At 50.9% G+C, this 24,624-nt stretch overlaps 1 protein-coding gene across 1 annotated transcript in view; it reads left to right on the top strand.

Annotated features, from left to right (window-relative positions):
• LOC121159224 (structural maintenance of chromosomes protein 5-like) overlaps window positions 1–24,624 on the top strand; it is a 75,597-nt gene that overhangs the window by 7,104 nt on the left and 43,869 nt on the right. Inside the window, 2 exon segments of the mRNA XM_040984199.1 lie at window positions 21,213–21,347; window positions 23,648–23,788. Of these exon segments, the coding sequence (XP_040840133.1) occupies window positions 21,213–21,347; window positions 23,648–23,788 (276 nt within the window).

Genomic DNA, 24,624 nt, shown 5'->3' with positions numbered 1-24,624 from the left:
CCATGGACCATCGGCCGCCGCTGTTGTGCCACCTGCCACAAGACACCCAACGGCGGATGTGTGTTCTCCACAGAGTTCCTTCTCACCAGGACAGGTAGAGTAGCAACATGCCTGGATCCCTCATTTGTACCGGCTGCTCTCACAGCACGCAACGGCATAAGTTGTGCAAGCCAGGGGGACAGGCACCCTCACCAGTCTGGTGAAGGAGCTGCTGAAGAAACCATCAAGGGGTGGAGTCGGGTGCTGTGGGGTGGTGCTGTGGGGTGTTGTCCCAGTGGGTCAAGCCTCAGCCTCCCAGGCGGATGGTCTGTATGGGTGCTATTTTAAAGCCAGGCTGCTTCCCCTGTGGTCCAGCTCCCTGCCGGTACTCCTGGGAGAGCAGCAGAGGATGGTGCAGGGGCTTGTGCCCCTGTGCTCCTGTGGGAGATCTGGAGGAAGCTGCTGGTTCCCAGGCTTGTCCTGGCCCAGCCACAGCTGGCTCTGGTGGTGGCATTCGGGGAATTGAGGCAGCGGATGCAAAAAGTTTGGTGTCTCTTCTTCTCTGTTGCTCTGTGCTTCAAAGCAAATAGGACAGAGAGAGGCAGGAGGAAGGGAGGAAGGAAGAGACAGAAAGCTGCTGGCCTCCTGGTAGCGATTGTGCCTTGTGCTGTGTGCTGTGTGCTGTGCTTTGGCTCTAGACTGCTTTTGTCTGCCAATGCAAACCCCTAGGGCATGCGTAGTGCTTCCATGATGGGACTGTTGTGCAAGCTCTGAAAAGAGTGTGCCTGTGTGGCTGCGCTGCTTCCCTTTTTGGGGCAGGAGAGCCTAGATGAGCGTCCTGCAGTGAATGCTGGTGTCCACTGGAGGGCGCACGTAGCTGAGCTTTCTACCCCTGCTGGGCTCAGGTTTTCTGAGCTCTAGACAGCCCAGCCCCTAGCCACCCCAGCGTCAGGTGTGGGTCCCGGACAGTGCTCCTGGACACGTGTTGTTAAAAAACCAGGGTCCAAGGCTGAACGGCCCGCATATCAAGGCACAGGATTGGGAGGAGGACACTTGTTGCCTTGTATCAGCCCGGGCCTCTGTGCTAGGAAGTGTCAGGGTGCCTTTAACAGCAAGGTATGAGTTCAGGGCACTGAAAGAACCTTGGGAGGTAGAGTCCCACACCAGCGTCCCCACAGTGCCCTCTGCGAGCTGGAGTTAATAGCTCCCCAATGGGCTACTCAGAGGGCTTTGTGTATATTTTTTTTGTCCTGCATGTGTCCTGGCGGCCACGAGATGGCGCTCGAGTCGGACTTTTCTGGCACTGGTCCACTTAGTCATCATTTCCCAGGATGTTTTCATGTGTGCTGTGACTGACTCAGGCCTCATGGTTAACCTTCATGGCAGGTTGCTCTTTCTGACACCATGTTTTGACCAGATAGTGATAACTGTTTGCAGGGCTCTTTCCTCAGTGGTCATGATTTTTAAAGACCATGAGAAAATCCTGTGGCTATTACCATATGAGTCTGATGGGTGTTGTGCAAACCCCATCCCAAAATGAGGGCGTTGCTGTAGGCCCCAGTCCTCTGTAATTGGGGGTGGCTCTGCTGAATGTGGGCACAAAATGGCGTGAGGGTTTACGGGGTTTTGTGTGTGTTTGGGCTTGGTACGCCCAGTGGTGTTGCCACATCAGCATGAAGTCATTGTGCCTGCAAAGAAGTCCAGAAGATCAAGTCCCCACCTTGGCTCACTCCCTGGTGCAATTGGATGAAGATCTGAGCAGCGGAGAAGGTAAGTGGGCTCTAGGGTCCTGAACTGGTGTTTGGTCTTTAGGGATTAGGGTTAAGCTATGTGTTTTATCAGGTAACTTTGTTTTCGGAATTAGTGCTGGTGGTTAGGGTGCAAGGGTGCTAGGGTTCTAGGGTTCAGGGCTAGGGTGCTAGGGTTAGGTGTTAGAGTGCTAGGGTTAGGTGTTAGAGTGCTAGGGTTAGGGTTAGGTGTTAGGGTTAGGGGTTAGGGTTAGTGTTTCGGGTATGGGTTAGGATTAGGGTACGGGTTAGGGTAATTTTCCTGGGTAACTGATTCCTGAAAACTAAATTTTGTAAAAATTTCAGATAAGACAAAATAATGCTTCAAATATTTATTCTCTATTTCACATTAGAGACCCTTATTTTAAAAAGAGAAAATGAAACTTTTTCTTTTGTGGAGCTTTTTTTTAGGAGAGAGATTTTAAACAAAAACGCAGCTTTTAACATCTAGAAGGTGGGGGTTAGGTCACCCCCATGTCAGATGGTGTCTAGGAACTCCAGCCCTGTTCCAACCAGCTCCTTGCTAAGGTACTGAAAAGGAAAATTTAGGATAGAGAAATTTAACTTGCTTCTTTGCCTTCTGTATCTTGCTTGCTGAGAATAGCTGAACAGGACTTCTCTTGGTAAATGATTGAGTTCAATTGGGACTCAGGATTCAAAGTACAGCAGTGGCCCTGAAATAGGCATCTCAGGAGGAATCAAGGTAAATAGTGAGGAGCTATAAAGTCCCTGAGTTCTTGAGGGAGGCTCCAAAGGTCTGAGAAAAGCAAACTCAAGGAAAATTGTGACAAGGAACTGAAAGAAACAGCAGCCTTATGATGTAATGATCAGAAAAAAAGCCCCTGTTGTCGCGCCCACGACTCCTATTGTCCTGCAATAAGAGGCAGACGCGAGTGAAGTCTTCTGCGGTAGTCTTTATTGTGCACACCAAGATGAGGAAGAGGAAAGGGCCCCGACCCCGGCAGGCTGTCTGCTCATAGGTCTCCACCTGTCTCTGCCTCTCTGTCTTTCTCTCACTCTTTCTCTCTCTTCCTCTCTCTGTCTCACCCTCACTCTCCCTCCCTCTCTCTCCCTCTCAATCCCCCCTCTCTGTCTCCCTCTCACTGCCTCTCTCCTTCCCTGTCTCTGCCTCTCTGTCTCTTACTTACTCTCTCCCTCTCTCTGCTTCCTCCTCTTTCCCTCTCGCTCTCTCTCTCTCCCTACTTTCCCTCTCTCTGTCACTTTGTCTATCTCTCTCTCCCTTTCTCTCACTTTCTTTCCCTCTCGCTCTCTCAAGCTCTTTCTCTCTCCCTCACTATCTCTCTCTCCCTATCTCTCTCTTCTGTCTCTCTCTCCCTCTGTCTCTCTCTCCCTCTCTCACATTCATTTTTTCTCTTTCTTTCTCTCCCTGTCTCTCTCTTTCTCTCCATCTCTGTCTCTCTTCAACTGTCTTTCTCTTTCCGTCTCTCTCTCCCTCACTTTCCCTCTCTCAGTCCCTCTCTTTCTATCTCTCTCTCACTACCTCTCTCTCCCTCTGCCTCTCCTTCTCTGTGTGTGTCTCTCCTTCTCTGCCTCCGTCTCTCCCTTTCCCTCTCTTTCTCACCCTCTCTTGCTCTTTCTTTCCCTCTCTTTCTCCCCCTCTCTCTCCCTCACTCTCTGTCTCAATCTCTCTACCTCTCTTTCTGCCAGTCTTTGCATCTCTGTCTCTCTCTAACTCTCTCTATCCCATGTCACTCCCCGTCTTTCACGCTGTCTCTCTCACAATCTCTATCTGTGTCTCTCACTCTCTCTGCACCTCAATCTCTCACTCCCTGTCTCTTTCTGTCACTGCCTCACTCTGCCACTCTCTCTCAACTTTTCTCTATCTCTCTCCCTCTCTCTCTGACTCTCTCTCTCACTCTGCCTCTCTCTCTCTCCCTTTCCCTCTCTCTCTCTTTCTCTCCCTCTCTCTGCACCTCTCTCTCTCTCACCCTCTCTCGCTCTTTCTTTCCCTCTGTCTTTTTCATTCCGTCTCTCTCCCACTGTTTCCCTCTCTCACTCTATTTCTATCTCTCTCTCACCGTCTGACTCTCTCTCTTCCTCTCTCTCTCTCTCTGCCTCATTATGTTTGTCTCTGCAAGTGTCTCTATTTCTCTCTCTCTCTGACTCTCTCTCTCCCTGTCTCTGCCACTCCATCTCTCTCTCCCTGTCTCTGACTTTCTGTCTCTCTCACTCTCTCTCTGCATCTCTCTCTCTCACCCTCACTCTCCCTCCCTATTTCTCCCTCTCTATCCCCCCTATCTGACCCCCCTCTCTGCCTCTCTCTCTCCATCTTTCTGCATCTCTGTCTCTCTCTCCCTCTACTCTCATCCTCTCTCTCTCTCACCCTCTTTCTCTCCCTCTCTTTCTGTCTCTCTCCCTCACTCTGCGTCTCTTTCCCTTTCTTTCTCTCTTTCTGTCTCTCCCTCTCTCTGCCCCCCTCTCTCTCCCCTCTCTCTCTCTCACCCCTCTCTCATTCTATCATTCCCTCTCTTTCTCTCTACCTCCTTCTCTCTCCCTCTCTCTCTTTCTCCCTCTGTCTTTCTCTCTCTTGCTCAATATCTCTCTCTCTGCCTCTCTCTCTTCCTGACTCTGCATCTCTGTCTCTCACTCACTCTCTCCCACTCTGCTTCTCTCTCTTTTCCTCTCTCTCTCTCTTCCCCTCGCTCTGACACTTTGTCTATCTCTCTCTCCCTCACTTTCTCTCCCTCTCTTTCCCTCTCTCTCTCTTGCTCTCTTTCTCTCTCTGCCGCCCTCTCTCTCCCTCTGTCTATCTCTCTCTTCCTCACTTTCAATCTTTCACTCTCTCTTTCAATCTCACTCTCACACTACCTCTCTCTCTTCCTCTGCCTCTCTCTCTCTCTCTCTGTCTCGCCCTCTGTCTCTCTCTGCCTCACTCTCTATCCCTCTCTCTCCATCTCTCTCCCTCTCTGAGTCTACGCCGGTCTCTCTATTTCTCTCCCTCTCTCTCCCTCTTTTTCTCTCTCTCTTTCTCTCCCTCTCTCATTCTCTGTCTCTCGCTCTCTCCCTCTCGTGTCCTGCATCTGCCTCTCTCTTTCCGTGTCTCTGCCTCTCTGTCTCTCTCTCCCTCCCTCTCTCACTCTCTCTCTCCTTCTCCCTCTCTCTCTGTCTCTCTCACTGTGCCTCTGTCTCTGTCTCTGCCTTTCTGTCTCTCTCCATCTCTATCCATCTCTCTCTCTGTCTCCGCCTAACTCTCTCTTCTCTCCTTCTCTCACCATCTCTTTCTCTCCCTTTACCCATCTCTCTCTGTCTCCCTCACTCTCTATCTCTCTCCCTCTCTCTACCTCTTTGTCTCTCTCTCTCTCTCTCTCTGTCTGTCTCTCTACTTCTCTCACTTTCTTTCTCTCTCTCCCTGTCTTTGCCTCTCTGTTTTTTCTCACTCTTTCTCTTCCTCTCTCTCTAACCTTTCTCTCTCCCGCTCTCTATCCCTCTTTCTGCCTCTCTCTCTGCATTTCCCTCTCTCTCTCTTTCTCTTCCTATCGCTGCATCTCTGTCTCTCTGTTTCTCACTTTCTTACCATTTCTCACTCTATCTTTCCCTCTCTATCTTTCTCTCTCTCTCTTGCTCCCTCTCTCTGCCTCTTTCTCTTTTCCTCTCTGTCTCTCTCTCTCCCTGTCTCTGCCTCTCCGTCTCTAACTCTCTTTCTATTCCTCTGTCACTTTCCGTCTCTAGCCCTCTCTTTCTCACAATATCTATCTCTGTGTCTCTCAATCTCTCTGCATTTCTGTCTCTCTCTCCCTCTCTCTCTGTCACTCCCTCACTCTGCCACTCTCTCTCAACTTCTCTCACTGTCTCTCCCTTTCTGTTTGTCTCTCTCCCTCACTCTGCCCTCTCTCTCCCTTTTTCTCTCTCTGTCTCTCCCTCTCTGTATGTCCCTCTGTCTATCTCTCTTGCTCATTTTCTCACTCTGTCTCTCTCTCTCTCTCCTTCTGTCTCTCTCTTTCCCTCTCTCTGTGTCTCACTTTGTCTCTCTTCTCTTCATCACTGTCTCTCCCTCTGTTTTTTTCTTTCTGTCTCTCTCCCACACTTTCCCTCTCTCACTCTCTCCCTCTATCTATGTCTCAAATTTTGACTCTCTCTTTTCCTCTCTCCCTCCCTCTCTCTGTTTCTGCCGGTGTCTCTCTTTCTCTCCAAATCTATCCCTCTCTTTCTCTCCCCCGCTCTCTCTCTCCCTCTCTCTTTCTCCCTCTCTCTGCCTCTCTCTCTCTTTCTGTCCCTCTCTCTGTCTCTGTCTCCACGTGTCTCTGCCTCTCTGTCTTTCTCTCACTCTTTCTCTCTCTTCCTCTCTCTGTCTCACCCTCACTCTCCCTCCCTCTCTCTCCCTCTCAATCCCCCCTCTCTGTCTCCCTCTCACTGCCTCTCTCCTTCCCTGTCTCTGCCTCTCTGTCTCTTACTTACTCTCTCCCTCTCTCTGCTTCCTCCTCTTTCCCTCTCGCTCTCTCTCTCTCCCTACTTTCCCTCTCTCTGTCACTTTGTCTATCTCTCTCTCCCTTTCTCTCACTTTCTTTCCCTCTCGCTCTCTCACGCTCTTTATCTCTCCCTCACTATCTCTCTCTCCCTATCTCTCTTCTGTCTCTCTCTCCCTCTGTCTCTCTCTCCCTCTCTCACATTCATTTTTTCTCTTTCTTTCTCTCCCTGTCTCTCTCTTTCTCTCCATCTCTGTCTCTCTTCAACTGTCTATCTCTTTCCATCTCTCTCTCCCTCACTTTCCCTCTCTCAGTCCCTCTCTTTCTATCTCTCTCTCACTACCTCTCTCTTTTCCTCTGCCTCTCTCTCTGGCTGTCTATCTCGCCCTCTGTCACACTCTGTCTCCCTCTCTTTCCATCTCTCAATCTCTCTCTATTTCTCTCTCTTTGCCTGTCTTTCTCTTTCACTCCCTCTCACTCCCTCTTTTTCTCTCCCTCTCTCTTTCTCTCACTTTTTCTCCCTCTCTCTCTCTCTCTCTCTCACTCTCTCACTCTCCCTCCTTCTCTCCTTCTCTCTCTCCGTCTGTCCCTCTCTCTACTTCTATCTCTCCTTGTCTCTGCATTTCTGTCTCTCTCTCCCTCTCTCTCTGTCACTCCCTCACTCTGCCACTCTCTCTCAACTTCTCTCTCTGTCTCTCCCTTTCTGTTTGTCTCTCTCCCTCACTCTGCCCTCTCTCTCCCTTTTTCTCTCTCTCTGTCTCTCCCTCTCTGTATGTCCCTCTGTCTATCTCTCTTGCTCATTTTCTCACTCTGTCTCTCTCTCTCTCTCCTTCTGTCTCTCTGTTTCCCTCTCTCTGTGTCTCACTTTATCTCGCTTCTCTTCATCACTGTCTCTCCCTCTGTTTTTTTCATTCTGTCTCTCTCCCACACTTTCCCTCTCTCACTCTCTCCCTCTATCTATGTCTCAAATTTTGACTCTCTCTTTTCCTCTCTCCCTCCCTCTCTCTGTTTCTGCCGGTGTCTCTCTTTCTCTCCAAATCTATCCCTCTCTTTCTCTCCCCCGCTCTCTCTCTCCCTCTCTCTTTCTCCCTCTCTCTGCCAGTCTCTCTCTTTCTGTCACTCTCTCTGTCTCTGTCTCCACCTGTCTCTGCCTCTCTGTCTCCCTCTCACTGCCTCTCTCCTTCCCTGTTTCTGTCTCTCTGTTTCTTTCTCACTCGTTCTCTTCCTCTGTCTCTCTAAGCCTTCTCTCTCCCTTTCTCTCTCTCCGTTTCTCTGCCTCTCTCTCTCTTTCTCTCCCTCTCTCTACATCACTCTTTCTCCCTCTCTCTGCCTCTCATACTTTCCCTGACTCTCTCTCTCTCCCTCTCTGTCTCTCCCTCCCTCTCTCTGCCTCTCTCTCTCTTCCTCTCTCTTTCTCTCCCTCCTTCTGTTTGTCTCTGCCAGTGTCTCACTTTCTCTCCCAATCTATCCTTCTCTTTTTCTCCCCCACTCTCTCTTCCTCTCTCTCTTTCTCCCTCTCTCTGCCAGTCTCTCTTTTTCTCTCCCTCTCTCTGCCTCTCTTTCTCCCTGTCTCTGCCTCTCTGTCTCTCACTCTCTGCCTCTCTCTCTCTCACCCTCACTCTCCCTCCCACTCTCTACCTCTCAAACCCCCCTCTCTGTCCCCCACTTTGTCTTAATCACTCTGCCTCTCTCTCACTGTCTCTGCCTCTCTGTCTCTCACTCACTCTCTCCCTCTGTCTCTCTCTCTGCCTCTCTCTCTTTTTCACCCTCACTCTCCCTCCATCACTCTCCCTCTCTCTCTCCACTCTCTGTCCCCCACTCGGTCTCCCTCTCTCTCCACTCTCTGTCCCCCACTCGGTCTCCCTCTCTCTGCCTCTCTGTCTCTCACTCACTCTCTCCATCTCTCGGCTTCTCTCTCTTTCCATCTCTCTCGCTCTCCCACACTTTCCTCTCTCTGTCACTTTGTCTATCTCTCTCCCTCACTTTCTCACACTTTCTTTCCCTCTCGCTCTCTGGCTCTCTTTCTCCTTCTCTGACTCCCTCTCCCTCTTTCTCTCTCTCCCTCTCTCTCTCTCTCCCTTCTCCCCCTCATTTTACCTCTTTCTTTCTCTCCCTGTCTCTCTCTTTCTCTACATCTCTGTCTCTCCCACTGTCTTTTTCTCTCCATCTCTTTCTCCCTCACTTTTCCTCTCTCACTCTCTCCCTCTCTTTCTATCTCTCTCTCACACTACCTCGCTCTCTCCCTCTGCCTCTCTCTCTCGCACTCTCTCTCGCCCACTGTCTCTCTGTGTCTCCCTCTCTATCCCTCTCTTTCCATCTCTCTCCCTCTCTCTCTGTCTATGCCTGTCTCTCTATTGCTCTCCCTCTCTCTCCCTCTCTTTTTCTCCCTCTGTCTTTGTCTCCATCTCTCTTTCTCTCGCTCTCGCTTTCTTTCACTCTCTCCCTCTCGTTTCCTCTCTCTGCCTCTCTCTTTCCGTGTCTCTGCTTCTCTGTCTCTCTCTCCCTCTCTCTCTCACTTTCTCTCTCCTTCACCCTCTCTGTCTCTCCCTCTCTCTGCCTCTATCTCTCCTTGTCTCTGCCTTTCTGTCTCTCTCCCTCTCTCTCCATCTCTCTCTCTGTCTCCGCCTGTCTCTCTCTTTCTCTCCCTCTCTCACCCTCTCTTTCTCTCCCTCTTTCCTCCCTCTTTCTCCCTCTCTTTTTGTCTCCCTCTCTCTCTCCCTTTCCCTCTCTATCTGTCACTCCCTCGCTCTGCAACTGTCTCTCTCCACCTCTCTCTGTCTCACCCTCTCTCGCTCTTTCTTTCCCTCTCTCTCTCTCTCGTTCCAACTCTCTGTCTCTCTCTCTCTTTCCCACTATGTCTCTCTCTCTCCCTGTCTGTGCCTCTCTGTCTCTCTCTCCCTTTCTTTGCCTCTCTGTCTCCTTCTCCCTCTCTTTCTCTCTCTCCCTCGTTTCCTTTCTCCTTTCTCTCTCTCGCTCTGACTTTCTCTCTCTCCCTCTCTCTCTCCATCTCTCTCTCTCTATATATATCTCTTTCCCTCTCTCTGTCTCTCTGTTTTTGACCCTCTCTCTCTCCCTCTGCCTCTCTTTCTCTGTGTGTGTCTCTCCTTCTCTGCCTCTCTCTCTCACACCCTCTCTTTATCTCCCTCTTTCCTCCCTCTTCTCCCTCTTTTTTTGTCTCCCTCTCTCCCTCGCTTTCCCTCTTTTTCTGTCACTCCCTCGCTCTGCAACTGTTTCTCTCCCCCTCTCTCTGTCTCACCCTCTCTTGCTCTTTCTTTCCCTCTCTCTCTCTCCCTCTCTCTCTCCCTTTCCCTCTCTCTCTCTGTCACTCGCTTGCTCTGCAACTGTCTCTCTCCACCTCTCTGTCTCACCCTCTCTCACTCTTTTTTCCCTCTCTCTCTCTCGTTCCAACTCTCTGCCTCTCTCTCTTTCCCACTATGTTTCTCTCTCTCCCTGTCTGTGCCTCTCTGTCTCTCTCTCCCTTTCTTTGCCTCGCTGTCTCCTTCTCCCTCTCTTTCTCTCTCTCCCTCTTTTCCTTTCCCTCTTTCTCTCTCTCCCTCTGTCTCTCTCTTCCTCTCTCTCTCCCTCTCTCTCTCCCTCTCTCTCCATCTCTTTCCCTCTCTCTGTCTCTCCCTGTCTCTCTGTTTCTCCTCCTCTCTCTCTCCCTCTGCCTCTCTTTCTCTGTGTGTCTCTCCTTCTCTGCCTCTCTCTCCCTTTCCCTCTCTTTCTCACCCTCTCTTGCTCTTTCTTTCCCTCTCTCTCTCCCCCTCTCTCTCCCTCACTCTCTGTCTCAATCTCTCTACCTCTCTCTCGGCCAGTCTTTGCCTCTCTGTCTCTCTCTCTAACTCTCTCTATCCCCTGTCACTCCCCGTCTTTCACCCTGTCTCTCTCACAATATCTCTCTGTGTCTCTCACTCTCTCTGCACCTCTGTCTCTCTCTCCCTGTCTCTCTCTGTCACTGCCTCACTCTGCCACTCTCTCTCACTTTTTCTCTCTCTCTCTCCCTCTCTCTCTGTTACTCTCCTTCACTCTGCCTCCCTCTCTCCCTTTCCCTCTCTCTCTCTTTCTCTCCCTCTCTCTGCATCTCTCTCTCTCACCCTCTCACGCTCTTTCTTTCCCTCTGTCTTTTTCATTCCGTCTCTCTCCCACTGTTTCCCTCTCTCACTCTATTTCTATCTCTCTCTCACCGTCTGACTCTCTCTCCTCCTCTCTCTCTCTCTCTCTCATTCTGCCTGTCTCTGCAAGTGTCTCTATTTCTCTCCCTCTCTCTGACTCTCTCTCTCCCTGTCTCTGCCACTCCGTCTCTCTCTCCCTGTCTCTGACTCTCTGTCTCTCTCTCACTCTCTCTCTCTGCCTCTCTCTCTCTCACCCTCACTCTCCCTCCCTATTTCTCCCTCTCTATCCCCCCTATCTGACCCCCACTCTGTCTCCCTCTCTCTGCCTCTCTCTCTCCCTTTTTCTGCGTCTCTGTCTCTCTCTCCCTCTACTCTCTTCCTCTCTCTCACCCTCTTTCTGCCCCTCTCTTTCTGTCTCTCTCCCTCACTCTGCGTCTCTCTTTTCCTTTCCCTCTCTCTCTCTGTCTCTACCTCTCTCTGCCTCTCTCTCTCTCCCCTCTCTCTCTCACCCCTCTCTCATTCTATCATTCCCTCTCTTTCTCTCTACCTCCCTCTCTCTCCCTCTCTCTCTTTTTCTCCCTCTGTCTTTCTCTCTCTTGCTCAATATCTCTCTCTCTGCCTCTCTCTTTCCCTGTCTCTGCATCTCTGTCTCTCACTCACTCTCTCCGACTCTGCTTCTCTCTCTTTTCCTCTCTCTCTCTCTTCCCTTCGCTCTGACACTTTGTCTATCTCTCTCTCCCTCACTTTCTCTTCCTCTCTTTCCCTCTCTCTCTTGCTCTCTTTCTCTCTCTCTGCCGCCCTCTCTCTCACTCTGTCTATCTCTCTATCCCTCACTTTCGATCTTTCACTCTCTCTTTCAATCTCACTCTCACACTACCTCTCTCTCTTCCTCTGCCTCTCTCTCTGGCTGTCTATCTCGCCCTCTGTCACACTCTGTCTCCCTCTCTTTCCATCTCTCAATCTCTCTCTATTTCTCTCTCTTTGCCTGTCTCTCTCTTTCACTCCCTCTCACTCCCTCTTTTTCTCTCCCTCTCTCTTTCTCTCACTTTCTCTCCCTCTCTCTCTCTCTCACTCTCTCACTCTCCCTCCTCTCCTTCTCTCTCTCCGTCTGTCCCTCTCTCTACCTCTATCTCTCCTTGTCTCTGCATTTCTGTCTCTCTCTCCCTCTCTCTGTCACTCCCTCACTCTGCCACTCTCTCTCAACTTCTCTCTCTGTCTCTCCCTTTCTGTTTGTCTCTCTCCCTCACTCTGCCCTCTCTCTCCCTTTTTCTCTCTCTCTGTCTCTCCCTCTCTGTATGTCCCTCTGTCTTTCTCTCTTGCTCAATTTCTCACTCTGTCTCTCTCTCTCCTTCTGTCTCTCTGTTTCCCTCTCTCTGTGTCTCACTTTGTCTCTCTTCTCTTCATCACTGTCTCTCCCTCTGTTTTTTCTTTCTGTCTCTCTCCCACACTTTCCCTCTCTCACTCTCTCCCTCTATCTATGTCTCAAATTTTGACTCTCTCTTTTCCTCTCTCCCTCCTCTCTCTGTTTCTGCCGTGTCTCTCTTTCTCTCCAAATCTATCCCTCTCTTTCTCTCCCCCGCTCTCTCTCTCCCTCTCTCTTTCTCCCTCTCTCTGCCAGTCTCTCTCTTTCTGTCACTCTCTCTGTCTCTGTCTCCACCTGTCTCTGCCTCTCTGTCTCCCTCTCACTGCCTCTCTCCTTCCCTGTCTCTGCCTCTCTGTCTCTTACTCACACTCTCCCTCTCTCTGCTTCCTCTTCTTTCCCTCTCGCTCTCTCTCTCTCCCTACTTTCCCTCTCTGTCACTTTGTCTATCTCTCCCTTTCTCTCACACTCTTTCCCTCTCGCTCTCTCAAGCTCTTTCTCTCTCCCTCCCTATCTCTCTCTCCCTATCTCTCTCTTCTGTCTCTCTCTCCCTCTGTCTCTCTCTCCCTCTCTCACATTCATTTTTTCTCTTTCTTTTTCTCCCTGTCTCTCTCTTTCTCTCCATCTCTGTCTCTCTTCAACTGTCTTTCTCTTTCCGTCTCTCTCTCCCTCAATTTCCCTCTCTCAGTCCCTCTCTTTCTATCTCTTTCTCACTACCTCTCTCTCTTCCTCTGCCTCTCTCTCTGGCTCTCTCTCACCCTCTGTCACACTCTGTCTCCCTCTCTTTCCATCTCTCAATCTCTCTCTATCTTTCTCTCTTTGCCTGTCTCTCTCTTTCACTCCCTCTCTCTCCCACTTTTTCTCTCCCTGTCTCTTTCTCTCACTTTCTCTTCCTCTCTCTCTCTCTCACTCTCTCACTCTCCCTCCTTCTCTCCTTCTCTCTCTCCGTCTGTCCCTCTCTCTACCTCTATCTCTCCTTGTCTCTGCATTTCTGTCTCTCTCTCCCTCTCTCTGTCTCTCTCTCTACTTCTCTCACTTTCTCTCTCCCTCTTTCTGCCTCTCTGTTTCTCTATCACTCTTTCTCTTACTCTGTCTCTCTAATACTTTATCTCTACCTCTCTCTTCCTCTCTCTGCCTCTCTCTCCATTTCCCTCTCTATCTCTTTCTCTCCCTATCACTGCATCTCTCTCTCTGCCTCTCTCTTTTACCCGCTCTGTCTCTCTCTCCATCTCTGTGCCTCTCTCTCCTTCTCCCTCTCTCTCTCTGTGCCTCTATCCCTCTCCCTATTTCTTTCTCTTTCCCTCTGTCTCTCTCTCACTCTCTTTCTCTCCCTCTCTCTCCCTCTTTTCCCCCTCTCTCTTTCTGTCTCTCTCTTTCTCTCCCTCTCTCTGCCTCTCTCTCTCTCACTGTCTCTGCCACTCAGTCTTTCTCTATGAGTCTCTCTCTCCCTGCCTCTGCCTCTCTGTCTCTCTCTCTAAGTCTCTCTCTCCCTCTGTTTCTCTCTCTGCCTCTCTCTCTCTCACCCTCACTCTCACCCCATCTCTCTCCCTTCAATCCCCGCTCTCTTACGCCCAATCTCTCTCCCTTTTTCTGCCTCTCTCTCTCCCTGTCTCTGCCTCTTTGTCTCTCTCTCACTCTCTCTCTCTCTGCATCTCTCTCTCACCCTCACTTTCCCTCCCTCGTTCTCCCTCTCTCTCTTCCTCTCTCTCCATTTCCGTTTCTCTCTCTTTCTCTCCCTATCTCTGCATCTCTCTCTCTGCCTCGCTCTTTATCTCCCACTCTCGCTCCTCTCTCCCTCTCTCCAGCTCTCGCTCTATCTTTCTCTCTCTCTATTGCTCCCTCTCTCTGCCTCACTCTTTCCCTCTCTGTCTCTCTCTCTCTCCCTTTCCCTCTCACTCTCTGTGTCTCCCTCTCTCTGCAAATCTCTCGCCCCCTCTCTCTCTCACCCTCTCTCGCACTTTCTTTCTTTCCTTCTCTATCTTTCTATCTAACTCCCTCTGACTGTCTCTCCCTCTCTCTCTCCCTATCTCTCACTCTCTTTCCCTTACTCTGTCTCTCTCTTTCTCTCCCTCTCTCTCTGTTTGTCTCTCACTCTCTCTGCCTCTCTCGCGCTTCCTTTGCTTCTCTTTCTCACCCTCGCTCTCCCACAATCTATCTCTCTGTTTCTCTCTCTCTCTGCTTCTCTGTCTCTCTCTCCATCTATCTCCATTTCTCTGCCTTTCTCTCTACCTCTCATCCTCTCTCTCTCTCCCTTTGTCTCTAAGCCTCTCTCTCCCTCACTCTGCCTCTATCGCCCTTTCCCTCTCACTCTCTGTCTCTCCCTCTCTCTGCACCTCTCTCTCTCCCCCTCTCTCTCTTCTTCTCTCGCTCTTTCTTTCCTTCTCTATCTTTCTCTCTCTCTCTCTCTTGATCACTCTCTCTGCCTCTCTCTATTTCCTCTCTGTCTCCTTCTCCCTGTCTCTGCCTCTCTGTTTCTCTCTCTGTCCTCCGTCTCTCTCTCTGTCTCTCCCTTTCTCTCCCTCCTTCTCCGTCTCTCTCTCTCTCTCCCTCTATCCCTCTCCCACTTTCTCTCTCTCTCCCTCTGACTGTCTCTGTCTCCCCCTCTCTCTCTCCCTCTCTCTCACTCTCTTTCCCTCTCTCTGTCTCTCCTTGTCTATTTCTCTTCCTCCCTCTTTCTCACTCTTTCTCTCCATCTCTCTTTCTCTGTCTCTCGCTCTCACTTTCTCCCTCTCGTTTCCTCTCTCTGTCTCTCTCTTTCCGTGTCTCTGCCATTCTGTCTCTCTCCCCTCTCCCCATCTCTCTCACTGTCTGTGACTGTCTCTCTCTTTCTCTCTCACCCTCTCTTTCTCTCCCTCTTTCCTGTCACTTTCTCCCTCTCTCTGTGTCTCCCTTTGTCTCCTTCTCTCTACCTCTATCTCTCCTTGTCTCTGCACTTCTGTCTCTCTCTCCCTCTCTCTGTCTCCCTTTCAACTTCTCTCAATTTGTCTCTCTCTCTCTCTCTCCCTATCTGTGCCTCTCTGTTTCTCTCTCACTTGTTCTCTTCCTCTCTCTCTCTAAGCCTTCTCTATCTCCCTCTCTCTGCCTGTTACTCTTTCTCTGCACCACTCTGTCTTTCCCTCTCTCTGCCTCTCTCACTTTCCCTCTCTGTCTCTCCGTCTCCCTGTCTCTGTCTCTCTCCCTTTCTCTGCCTCTCTCTCTACTTCACCCTCTCTTTGTCGCTCCCTCTTTCTCCTTTTCTCTCTCTCCCTCTATTTCTCTCCCTCTTTCTCTCTCTCTCTCTCTCTCTCCCTCTCTCTCCATCACTTTCCCTCTCTCTCCCTGTCTCTCTCTCCTTCTCTCTCTTCCTTTGTCTCTCTCTTTCTCTCTGTGTTTCTCCCTCTCTCTGCCTCTCTCTCTCCCTTTCCCTCTCTTTCTCACACTCGCTCTATCTTTCCCTCTCTCTCTCTCCCTCTCCCTCACTCTGCCTCTTTCTCTCCCTTTCCCTCTCTCTATCTCTCCCGCTCTCTGCAACTTTCTCTCTCCCTCTCTCTATCTCACACTCTCTCTCTCTTTCTTTCACTCTCTTTCTCCCTACTTCCCCCTCTCTCTCTCCCTCTGTCTCTCTGTCTTGCTCAATCTCTCCCTCTGTCTGTCTCTTTTCTGCTCTCTTCTTCTATCTCACTTTCCCTCTCTGTCTCGCACTTTATCTCTCTTTCTCTTCATCTCTCTCTCCCCCTCTGTCTTTTTCACTCCGTCTCTCTCCCACTCTCTCCCTCTCTCACTGTCTCCCTATATTTCTTTCTCTCTCTGACCCTCTAATTCTCTCTTCCTCTCTCTACTCCCTCCATTCCTCTCTCTGTCTCTGCCAGTCTCTCTCTTTCTCTCCCTCTCTCTGCCTCTCTCTCCCCCTGTCTCTGCCACTCAGTCTCTCTCTGAGTCTCTCTCTCCCTGCCTCTGCCTCTCTGTCTCTCTCTCCCTGCCTCTCTCCATCTGTTTCTCTCTCTGTGTCTCTCTCTCTCACCCTCAGTCTCACTCCATCTCTCTCCCTCTCAATCCCCGATCTCTTACTCCCAATCTGTCTGCATCACTCTGCCTCTCTCTCTCCCTGCCTCTGCCTCTCTGTCTCTCTCTCACTCCCTCTCTCCATCTGTTACTCTCTCTGCCGCTCTCACTCTCACCCTAACTCTCCCTCCATCTCTCTCCCTCTCAATCCCCGATCTCTTACCCCCAATCTGTCTCCCTCTTTCTGCCTCTCACTCTCCCTTTCTCTGCCTCTTTGTCTCTCACTGACCCTCTCATTCTCTCTGCTTCTCTAACTCTCTATTTCTCTCTCTGTCTCTCCCAGTCTCTCTCTTTCTCTCCCTCTCTCTCTCACTCTGGCTCTCTCTCTCTTTGTGTGTCTCTAACTCTCTCTGCCTCTCTCTCTCCCTTTCCATCTCTTTCTCACCCTCTCTCGCTCTATCTTTCTCCCATGTGGGTGCAGGGTCCCAGAGCCTTGGACCATCCCCGACTGCTTTCCCGGGCCACAGGCAGGGAGCTGGATGGGAAGCGGGGCTGCTGGGAGTAGTACCAGCACCCAATTGGGATTCCGGGCGTGCAAGACGAGGACCTTAACCACTGCGCCACCGCACCGGGCCCAATGGCCAGGCTTTTGGGGCACACTTGGGAACTTGTACTGTAGGTGGCAGAAGTCATGAGCAGGTATGACGGTGGCCGGGGAACCACCTGGGCCTGGACGAGGGAGCGCTTTCAGGGCCTGTGCTCCCGGCAGCACAGGCTGGACCCCTGGACTGTTTCCCCGCAGCCCTTCCTGCACTCTGTCCTGAACCCTTCTTTTGGAGAGGCTCTCTGGGGAGGTGCTCCCCCGTATCCCTGCCCTCTACTCACACACTCGTTACCCCTTACCCGCTTGCCCGTGCCTTGGCCGTGCACCCCAGCCCCTCCTGGAGGCCCTCCGCAGCTGTCCTGCCTACCCCTGCCCGCTCAGTGCTTGATCTCAAGTTGTCCTGATAGACACGGCTTTCCTGCTCACTTGCTTAGTGCTGGGCTCTGGCAACAGGTCTGTTATTCTCCTGCTTTTTGGCAGAAGCCCTGCCCTTCCTCGTGGGTGTCTTCAGGCTCCAGGCCTTCTCTGGCGCTCTCTCTGGTGGCTCCTCATCCCTTTTCACAAGACACTTTCCTACCTGGTCGCTCGACAGCTCAAGCCCACGTGGATGGCTGTGGCCTCCCCACAATGGCCTGCTTGCTTGCTTGCTTGCTCTTCGTGTGTCAGTGCTCATGACCCCCTTTCCCAGGTGCTGGAGTCTGTCCCTGCCCTCCTGCCTGCCTGCCCACTGTCTTTCTCTCCTACAGGGCCTGTGTGTGTATGTGTATGTGTGTGTCCATGAGGGCCCACAAGCCTCCTCTTGCCACAACCTTGGTGGCATGGGTGTCCAGCGTAGCCTCCCATGCCATCGCTTGGTATGGTCTCATGAGGACCCCTTTCCCTTTGTCAGGGGCTCCTAGGACACTCCAGGGCTCAGGCATCCCTGTTGTGTGCTTTTGAGGCAGGAATTTGGCCCCACAGCCTCCAGCCAGATGCTGCTGCCCTCTCATTCACCAGGGAGTGCTTCACCCTCCTCCAGGGATCATCCTGGACTCAAGACTCTCTCTCCTGCAGGTCGGCTGTGCACCATCGGCCGCCGCTGATGTGCCACCTGCCACAGGACACCCCAACAGCTGACGTCTGTTCTCCACAGAGTTCCTTCTCACCAGGACAGGTAGAGTAGCAACATGCCTGGATTCCTCATCTGTACCGGCCGCTCTCACAGCACGCAACGGCATATGTTGTGCAAACCAGGCAGGCAGGAACCTTCTCCGGTCTTAGTGAAGGAGCTGCTGAAGGAACTGTCAGGGGCTAGAGTCGGGTGGTGTGGAGTGGCGCAGGGTGTTGTCCCAGTGGGTCAAGCCTCAGCCTGCCAGGCAGATGGGCTGTATGGGTGCTGTTTCAAATCCTGGCTGCTTCCCTTGCGGTCCAGCTCCCTGCCGATCAACCTGGGAGAGTAGCAGAGGATGGTTCAGGGGCTTGTGCCACTGTGCCCCTGTGGCACTGTGGCCCTTGTGCCCTTGTGGGAGATCTGGAGGAAGCTGTTGGTTCCCGGGCTTGTCCTGGCCCAGCCACTAGCTGGCCCTGGTGGTGGCATTCGGGGAAGTGAGGCAACAGATGCAAGAAAGTTTGCTGACTCTCCTCTCTGTTCCTCTGTGCTTTAAAGCAAATAGGACAGAGGGAGGCAGGAGGGAGGCAGGGAGGAAGAGACAGAAAGCTGCCGGCCTCCTGGGAGGGAGCTTGCTGTGTGCTGTTTTTCGGCTCTAGACTGCTTTTGTCTGCCAATGCAGACCCCGAGGGCGTGCCTGGAGCTTCCATCACGGGACTCCTGTGCAGCCTCTCAAAAGCGTGTCCATGAGAGAGAAAGTCTGTGTGGCTGCGCTGCTTCCCTTTTTGGGGCAGGAGAGCCTAGCTGAGCATCCTGCAGTGAGTGCTGGTGTCCACTGGAGGGCGCACGTAGCCGCCCTTTCTACCTCTGCTGGGCTCAGGCTTTCTGAGCTCTAGACAGCCCAAGCCAAGGCATCCTAGCATCAGGTGGGGGTCCCGAACAGTGTTCCCGGACGCGAATCGTAGGAAGATCAGGGGTCCAAGGCCAAACGACACACATACCAAGGCCCGGTAGGGGAGGAGGGCACTTGGGCCCTTGTATCAGCCTGGGTCTCTGTGATAGGAAGTGGCAGGGTGCCTTTAACAGCAAGGTACTACTACGTCACGGCACCGAGAGAATCCTAGGAGACAGGGTCCCACGTCAGCGTCCCCACTGGCCCTCTGGGAGCCGGAGTTACACAGCAGCCGACTAGCGTTGAACTTTGGCAGATGAGGTACCAGAAACCTTACCACCACCCCCACCCTTCCTCGCAGAGCACCGTGAGATGCAGGCCCGTGCGTTCTTTAGCAAGTGGAGCAGTGTTGTGGGCTAAGGAGTTGACTAGCACTCGTTAAGCCGAGCACTACAGTGAGTGGGCTTGGGGCTAGAAGCACCTGGTCTCAGCTGTAGCCAATATGCGCTCATGAGGGTGTAAGGTAAAGAGTAAACAAGCAGTAGCTGAAAGGTCAAGGGAGAAGGCGAGAAAGGTAGGCCTCAGAGAGACTTCCACCATCACTGGTCTCCAATTGGTGCCTCAATCTCTCAGACCCTTGTCGTGCCCCACGTTCCTGGAGCAGCCGGCCGTAACAGAGCAGCTTCCCGATGGATGGGCTGCGAAGAGGGCTTCATGTACTTTTACATGTGTGGGGTGGAGTTTCAGAAGGCCGACTCCACTCGGCCTTCCTCTGCCTAGGTGGGTGGTGTCTGGGCATGGGGCTCCTAAGCCAGGAGCAGGTGGATGGGTAAGTAGGCACCAGAGGTCACCAGCCATCTGGAATAGGAGGTCCCAGGTCCTAGCTGCTCTGAGAGCACCCTGGAACATGCAGTCCTGCTGCCCAGCAGGTAGGACGGTGGCTGGGGAGCTACCAAGGCCTGCACAACAGAGGGCTTTCAGGGCCTGTGCTCCCTGCACAGGAGAGGGTGCGCAAAGCTGCCCTTTCTACCCCTAGCTAGCACTTGAGGGCTCAGGCATCGCTGTCATGTGCTTTTGAGGCAGGAATTTGGCCCCACAGCCTATAGCCAGATGCTGCTGCCCTCTCGTTCACCAGCGAGTGCTTCACCCTCCTCCAGGGATCATCCTGGCCTCAAGACTCTCTCTCCTGCAGGTCGGCTGTGCACCATCGGCCGCCGCTGATGTGCCACCTGCCACAGGACACCCCAACAGCTGACGTCTGTTCTCCACAGAGTTCCTTCTCACCAGGACAGGTAGAGTAGCAACATGCCTGGATTCCTCATCTGTACCGGCCGCTCTCACAGCACGCAACGGCATATGTTGTGCAAACCAGGCAGGCAGGAACCTTCTCCGGTCTTAGTGAAGGAGCTGCTGAAGGAACTGTCAGGGGCTAGAGTCGGGTGGTGCGTAGTGGCGCAGGGTGTTGTCCCAGTGGGTCAAGCCTCAGCCTGCCAGGCAGATGGGCTGTATGGGTGCTGTTTCAAATCCTGGCTGCTTCCCTTGCGGTCCAGCTCCCTGCCGATCAACCTGGGAGAGTAGCAGAGGATGGTTCAGGGGCTTGTGCCACTGTGCCCCTGTGGCACTGTGGCCCTTGTGCCCTTGTGGGAGATCTGGAGGAAGCTGTTGGTTCCCGGGCTTGTCCTGGCCCAGCCACTAGCTGGCCCTGGTGGTGGCATTCGGGGAAGTGAGGCAACAGATGCAAGAAAGTTTGCTGACTCTCCTCTCTGTTCCTCTGTGCTTTAAAGCAAATAGGACAGAGGGAGGCAGGAGGGAGGCAGGGAGGAAGAGACAGAAAGCTGCCGGCCTCCTGGGAGGGAGCTTGCTGTGTGCTGTGCTTCGGCTCTAGACTGCTTTTGTCTGCCAATGCAGACCCCGATGGCAGCATGTATTTTTATTTGAAAAGCATTGAGAGAGAAACAGACTTCTGTCTCTGTGTTGACTCTCTACATTCCCTGAAGTACTGATGGAGGAGAATCTGGGATGTGGAGCCTCCTGCATGCTCAGGAGGACAGATGGAGGAGAAGGTGGGATGTGGGAGCTCCCTGAATGCCTTCCCCACTGGTGCCTGTGACTCAGCCACCTGGCGCAGTTGCCTCCCAGGGATGCCTTGCAGAAAGCTGAAGCTGGAACCGTGTGGCCGAGTACGCGCTGCTGAGCCTGCATTCTTGCACTGGCTCACCTCACGGTTCTTTGCCACCTGCAGCAGGTCACTCTCCCAGTGGAATGTTCCTGATTAGGAGTAGTACAGAAGACTAATAGAGTCCAGGTTAGACATTGTATGATTGTTAGAGAGTTTCTCAGATAACCGTGTCCTTCCATTTGTAAACTCTTACAGTTTTGTTACTAGCTTTTTAGTTAAAGTACTTGCATAAGGTACTTGCTACATAAAATTTGTAATTATACATATACTCTCAAAAATTGTCCTTTAATACTATTTACTAAAAATTAAAAATCCTGATAATGAATGTTAAGTGATATGCCAAAGATTGCTAAATTGTCTTTGAATGCTTCCATTAACCAAATTATAACTTGATTTACAAACAGAATAGTGAATTGATTAAATGTCCAAATTGAATGCAAATGTAAAACTTGATAATACTTCCAGAAGTAGAAGTTTGAAATGACTTTTTTGCTTAAAAAGCTTCAAACAGCCAGTCTGATGTGTGGTGGTGTTCATTTCAGCCCCGTAATTATGTCTTCCTGTGTGCTAAAACTGTTTATTATGTTACTCTATGTATATAACCATTTCAACTTGTAAATGTTAATGTAGAGCATTTTAATATGTTTCACAAAAGTGGTAGTTTTTATCCTGTTTATAAAACATTTATGTGAAGATTGATATCTCATGTCTTTTGGGAGGAGTTCCATGCTTGTAAGTGTGTAATTGAGTGAAATACCATGTATAAATATAGGTGATAATAGTTACTGGTGCTAATTTTTGCTCTAGGACAAAGTTGGAGAATTTGCTAAACTTAGCAAAATTGAGCTCCTTGAAGCCACTGAGAAGTCCATCGGCCCCCCGGAGATGCACATGTACCACTGTGAGCTCAAGAACTTCCGGGAGAAGGAGAAGCAGCTGGAGGTGTGTGCCGCTCGAGCTGCTGGCGTGTGGCGGATGGGGAGCCATTCCCGTCACTATGCTGTTTATGCTGCTGATTCTGTTTCTACTCAGGGTTGTATTGCCTGCTCTCAGTTATTTTTCTTGGAAAGGCAGATTTACAGAGAGAAGGAGAAAGATCTTGCATCCACTGGTTCACTCCCGAAGTTACTGCATCAGCCAGAGCTGAGCCAATCCAAAGCCAGGAGCCAGGAGCTTCTTCTGGGTCTCCCACATGGGTGAGGGTTCTAAGGCCTCGGGCCATCCTCTGCTGCTTTCCCAGGTCAGGGGCATGGAACAGCTGGGACATGAATTGGTACCCATATGGTATCCTGGCACATATAAGGCATGGGTTAGCCATGGGAACATTGCATAGGGTTTCATTAATTGAATTTCTAAAGTCAGTAACTGGGCCTGGTACGTTAGCGTAGCGACTAAAGTCCTTGAGTCCTTGCCTTGCCCGAGCCGAGATCCCATTTGGGTGCCAGTTCTAATCCTGGTGGCCCAGCTTTTCTTCCATCTCCCTGCTTGCGGTCTGGGATAGCAGTCGAGGACAGCCTGAATGAAGCCTTGGGACCCTGCACTCGCATGGGGGATCTGAAAGAGACCCCTGGCTCCTGGGTTTGGATCGGTGCAGCTCCAGCCATTGCAGCTGCTTGGAGAGTGAATCATTGGATGGAACATCTTCCTCTCTGTATATCTGGCTTTCCGATAAAAACAAATAATTTTTTTTTTTTAAAAAAGCCAATTACAGTGTAAGTTTTTTGTACCAGAAAGTTACAGGATTCTTACTCGTTGACTTCCTGTTCGCTACCGTTAGTGATCATATGTAGACACACATTTCTTTTCATAGAATGCTGTTTGTAAAAAATTCATTTTGTGGATCTTGTTTTTGTTTGTTTCAACAACTGGAATTAACTCATGAAATTTTCATAACAGATCCCTTGTTGAAGTATAAACGGTTATACTCTTGTTATACAGGATATACTGGGCAGTTTATTACACAGGTTATGCTGTTAATTATGTAAGATGTAATTGCAGTTTGTTATTGTACTTACTCAGGGTTGGTGACCAGAGCAGCTGCTTGAGATCTTCACGAAGATCTGGTCCTACATCTGATGCCCATCCTGTGCCAGCCTGTGACCCCCACCCTGTCCACTGTGTCATCTGATGCCCATCTTGTGCCATCCTGTGACCCCCACCCTGTCCACTGTGTCATCTGATGTCTGTCCTGTGTCAGCCTGTGACCTCCTCCCTGTCCACTGTCATCTGATGTCTGTCCTGTGCCAGCCTGTGACCCCCGCCCTGTCCACTGTGTCATCTGATGTCTGTCCTGTGCCAGCCTGTGACCCCTGCCCTGTCCACTGTGTCATCTGATGTCTGTCCTGTGCCAGCCTGTGACCCCTGCCCTGTCCACTGCGTCATCTGATGTCTGTCCTGTGCCAGCCTGTGACCTCCTCCCTGTCCACTGCGTCATCTGATGTCTGTCCTGTGCCAGCCTGTGACCTCCTCCCTGTCCACTGCATCATCTGATGTCTGTCCTGTGCCAGCCTGTGACCTCCTCCCTGTCCACTGCGTCATCTGATGTCTGTCCTGTGCCAGCCTGTGACCTCCTCCCTGTCCACTGCGTCATCCTCAGAGTCTCCCGCGTTTGTATTGCTGATGCACAGGATAAAGCCTGTAGGCTTTAGCCATGTCGTCTTGTTTCTAAGTCCTCAGGTCTGAGGTCTTTGTAATGTCATAGTGACATTTCATTTGCTTTGACCGGAGGAGTTGATTTGCCTCTCCCAGAAGTGCACGGACAGAAACCTTCTTCACAGGGAGAGTCGGCTCTCTGTCATAGGGTCTCCTCCGTCACGTGCCTGGGAGTGCATGAGAAAGCCGATGCATGATTCAGGTGTGACGCCTTTAAACAGTTCCCAACAACCCAAAGGGAAGCCTTTGCTGGGATTTTTTTTTTTTTTTTTAGATTTTGTTTGCTGCTGACTCACTTCCTGCATTGCTGTGGCTCCTGTACCTGGGCTGGCCAGGGAGGCAGGCATCAGGAGCTGCTTCTGAGTATGCCATGTGGTGCAGGTGCCCAGGGCCGTGGGCCAGAAGCAGGCAGCTGCTTCAGAAGTAGGGCAGTCGGGACCTGAGCCGCCTTCCGTGAGGGACGATCAGTGTGCTGTGCCACCACGCTGGCACTGTTTTCAGAGTTTACCAACATTGTGCACGTTTCATTGTTAAAAGCATGCGACATGTTGTCTTCTTTAAACTAATAAGTCATCAAATATTCATTTTAGACAACATGCAAAGAGAAAACTGAGTATCTAGAGAAGATGATCCAAAGGAATGAAAGATACAAACAAGATGTGGAAAGGTTTTATGAACGGAAACGACATTTAGACTTAATTGAGATGCTTGAAGCAAAAAGGCCCTGGGTGGTAAGTATTAAATTATTAGAAACAAAAATAGGTGATTCTTTTAAGTCGTAGAATGATTGTAAAGAGTGCACTCGTTACTACATATATTGAAATTTGATGTCTTTGCATTTTTTCTTAATATGTCGAGGCAGTTAAATTTGTATTTCTCTTACTCTGTTTGATTACATAGCTGTGCACTAGTTACTGTCCCTAACAGATCATAGGTCGGTCACTATGCTGATTCTGCCAGATGTAATCAGCTCTTTGTTTTCTCAGTTGCCAGTGGTCTGCAGGATGGGTTGTTGGGAATTCTCTGCCACATCAGGAGAATTTCTGCAGGCTTTCCTGCAGGTGCAGCTGCTGTCTGAGCTGGCGCCTTTCACGCACTGTGTGCCTCTCGGCACGCTGCTCAGCTCTTTCCCATCCTCAGGCATGTTTTATTATTTGAGATCATGATTAAGACTAAAGATTCAGTTCTCTAATGCGTTCCTTTCTCTAATAGGTGAGATGTAATAGGTTAGGATGTTTTATAGTTATGGATTGCCAGGTTAAAGTGGAAATCATTATTAGGTTGGAAAGCCATGTGACTGTCACATTCTAACCTTTTTCTTCTTTATCCTGTTCCATATTCTGAATTGTTTTTGAAAGTCTTTCCTTTAGATCTTTTTGTTTGTATTTCTCCTGTGTTCAATATTCTTCATTCTTTTACCTGTTCTTTGTGTTTTGAAGTCTTTTGGTTACCATTTTTTCTACTGAGCTTGATTTCACTCTTTTGATTGAATCTTTCAGAAACGCAATGCTCATTCGTGTTATTTTCTCTTCTTCCTTCATCTCATTCAGTGTTATATGGTGTATTA

Source organism: Ochotona curzoniae, unplaced genomic scaffold (genome assembly GCF_017591425.1).
Source record: "Ochotona curzoniae isolate NIBS_2020 unplaced genomic scaffold, NIBS_Ocur_1.0 contig_4105, whole genome shotgun sequence".
NCBI lineage: Eukaryota > Metazoa > Chordata > Mammalia > Lagomorpha > Ochotonidae > Ochotona > Ochotona curzoniae.
This window is presented reverse-complemented; position numbering and strand designations above follow the sequence as displayed.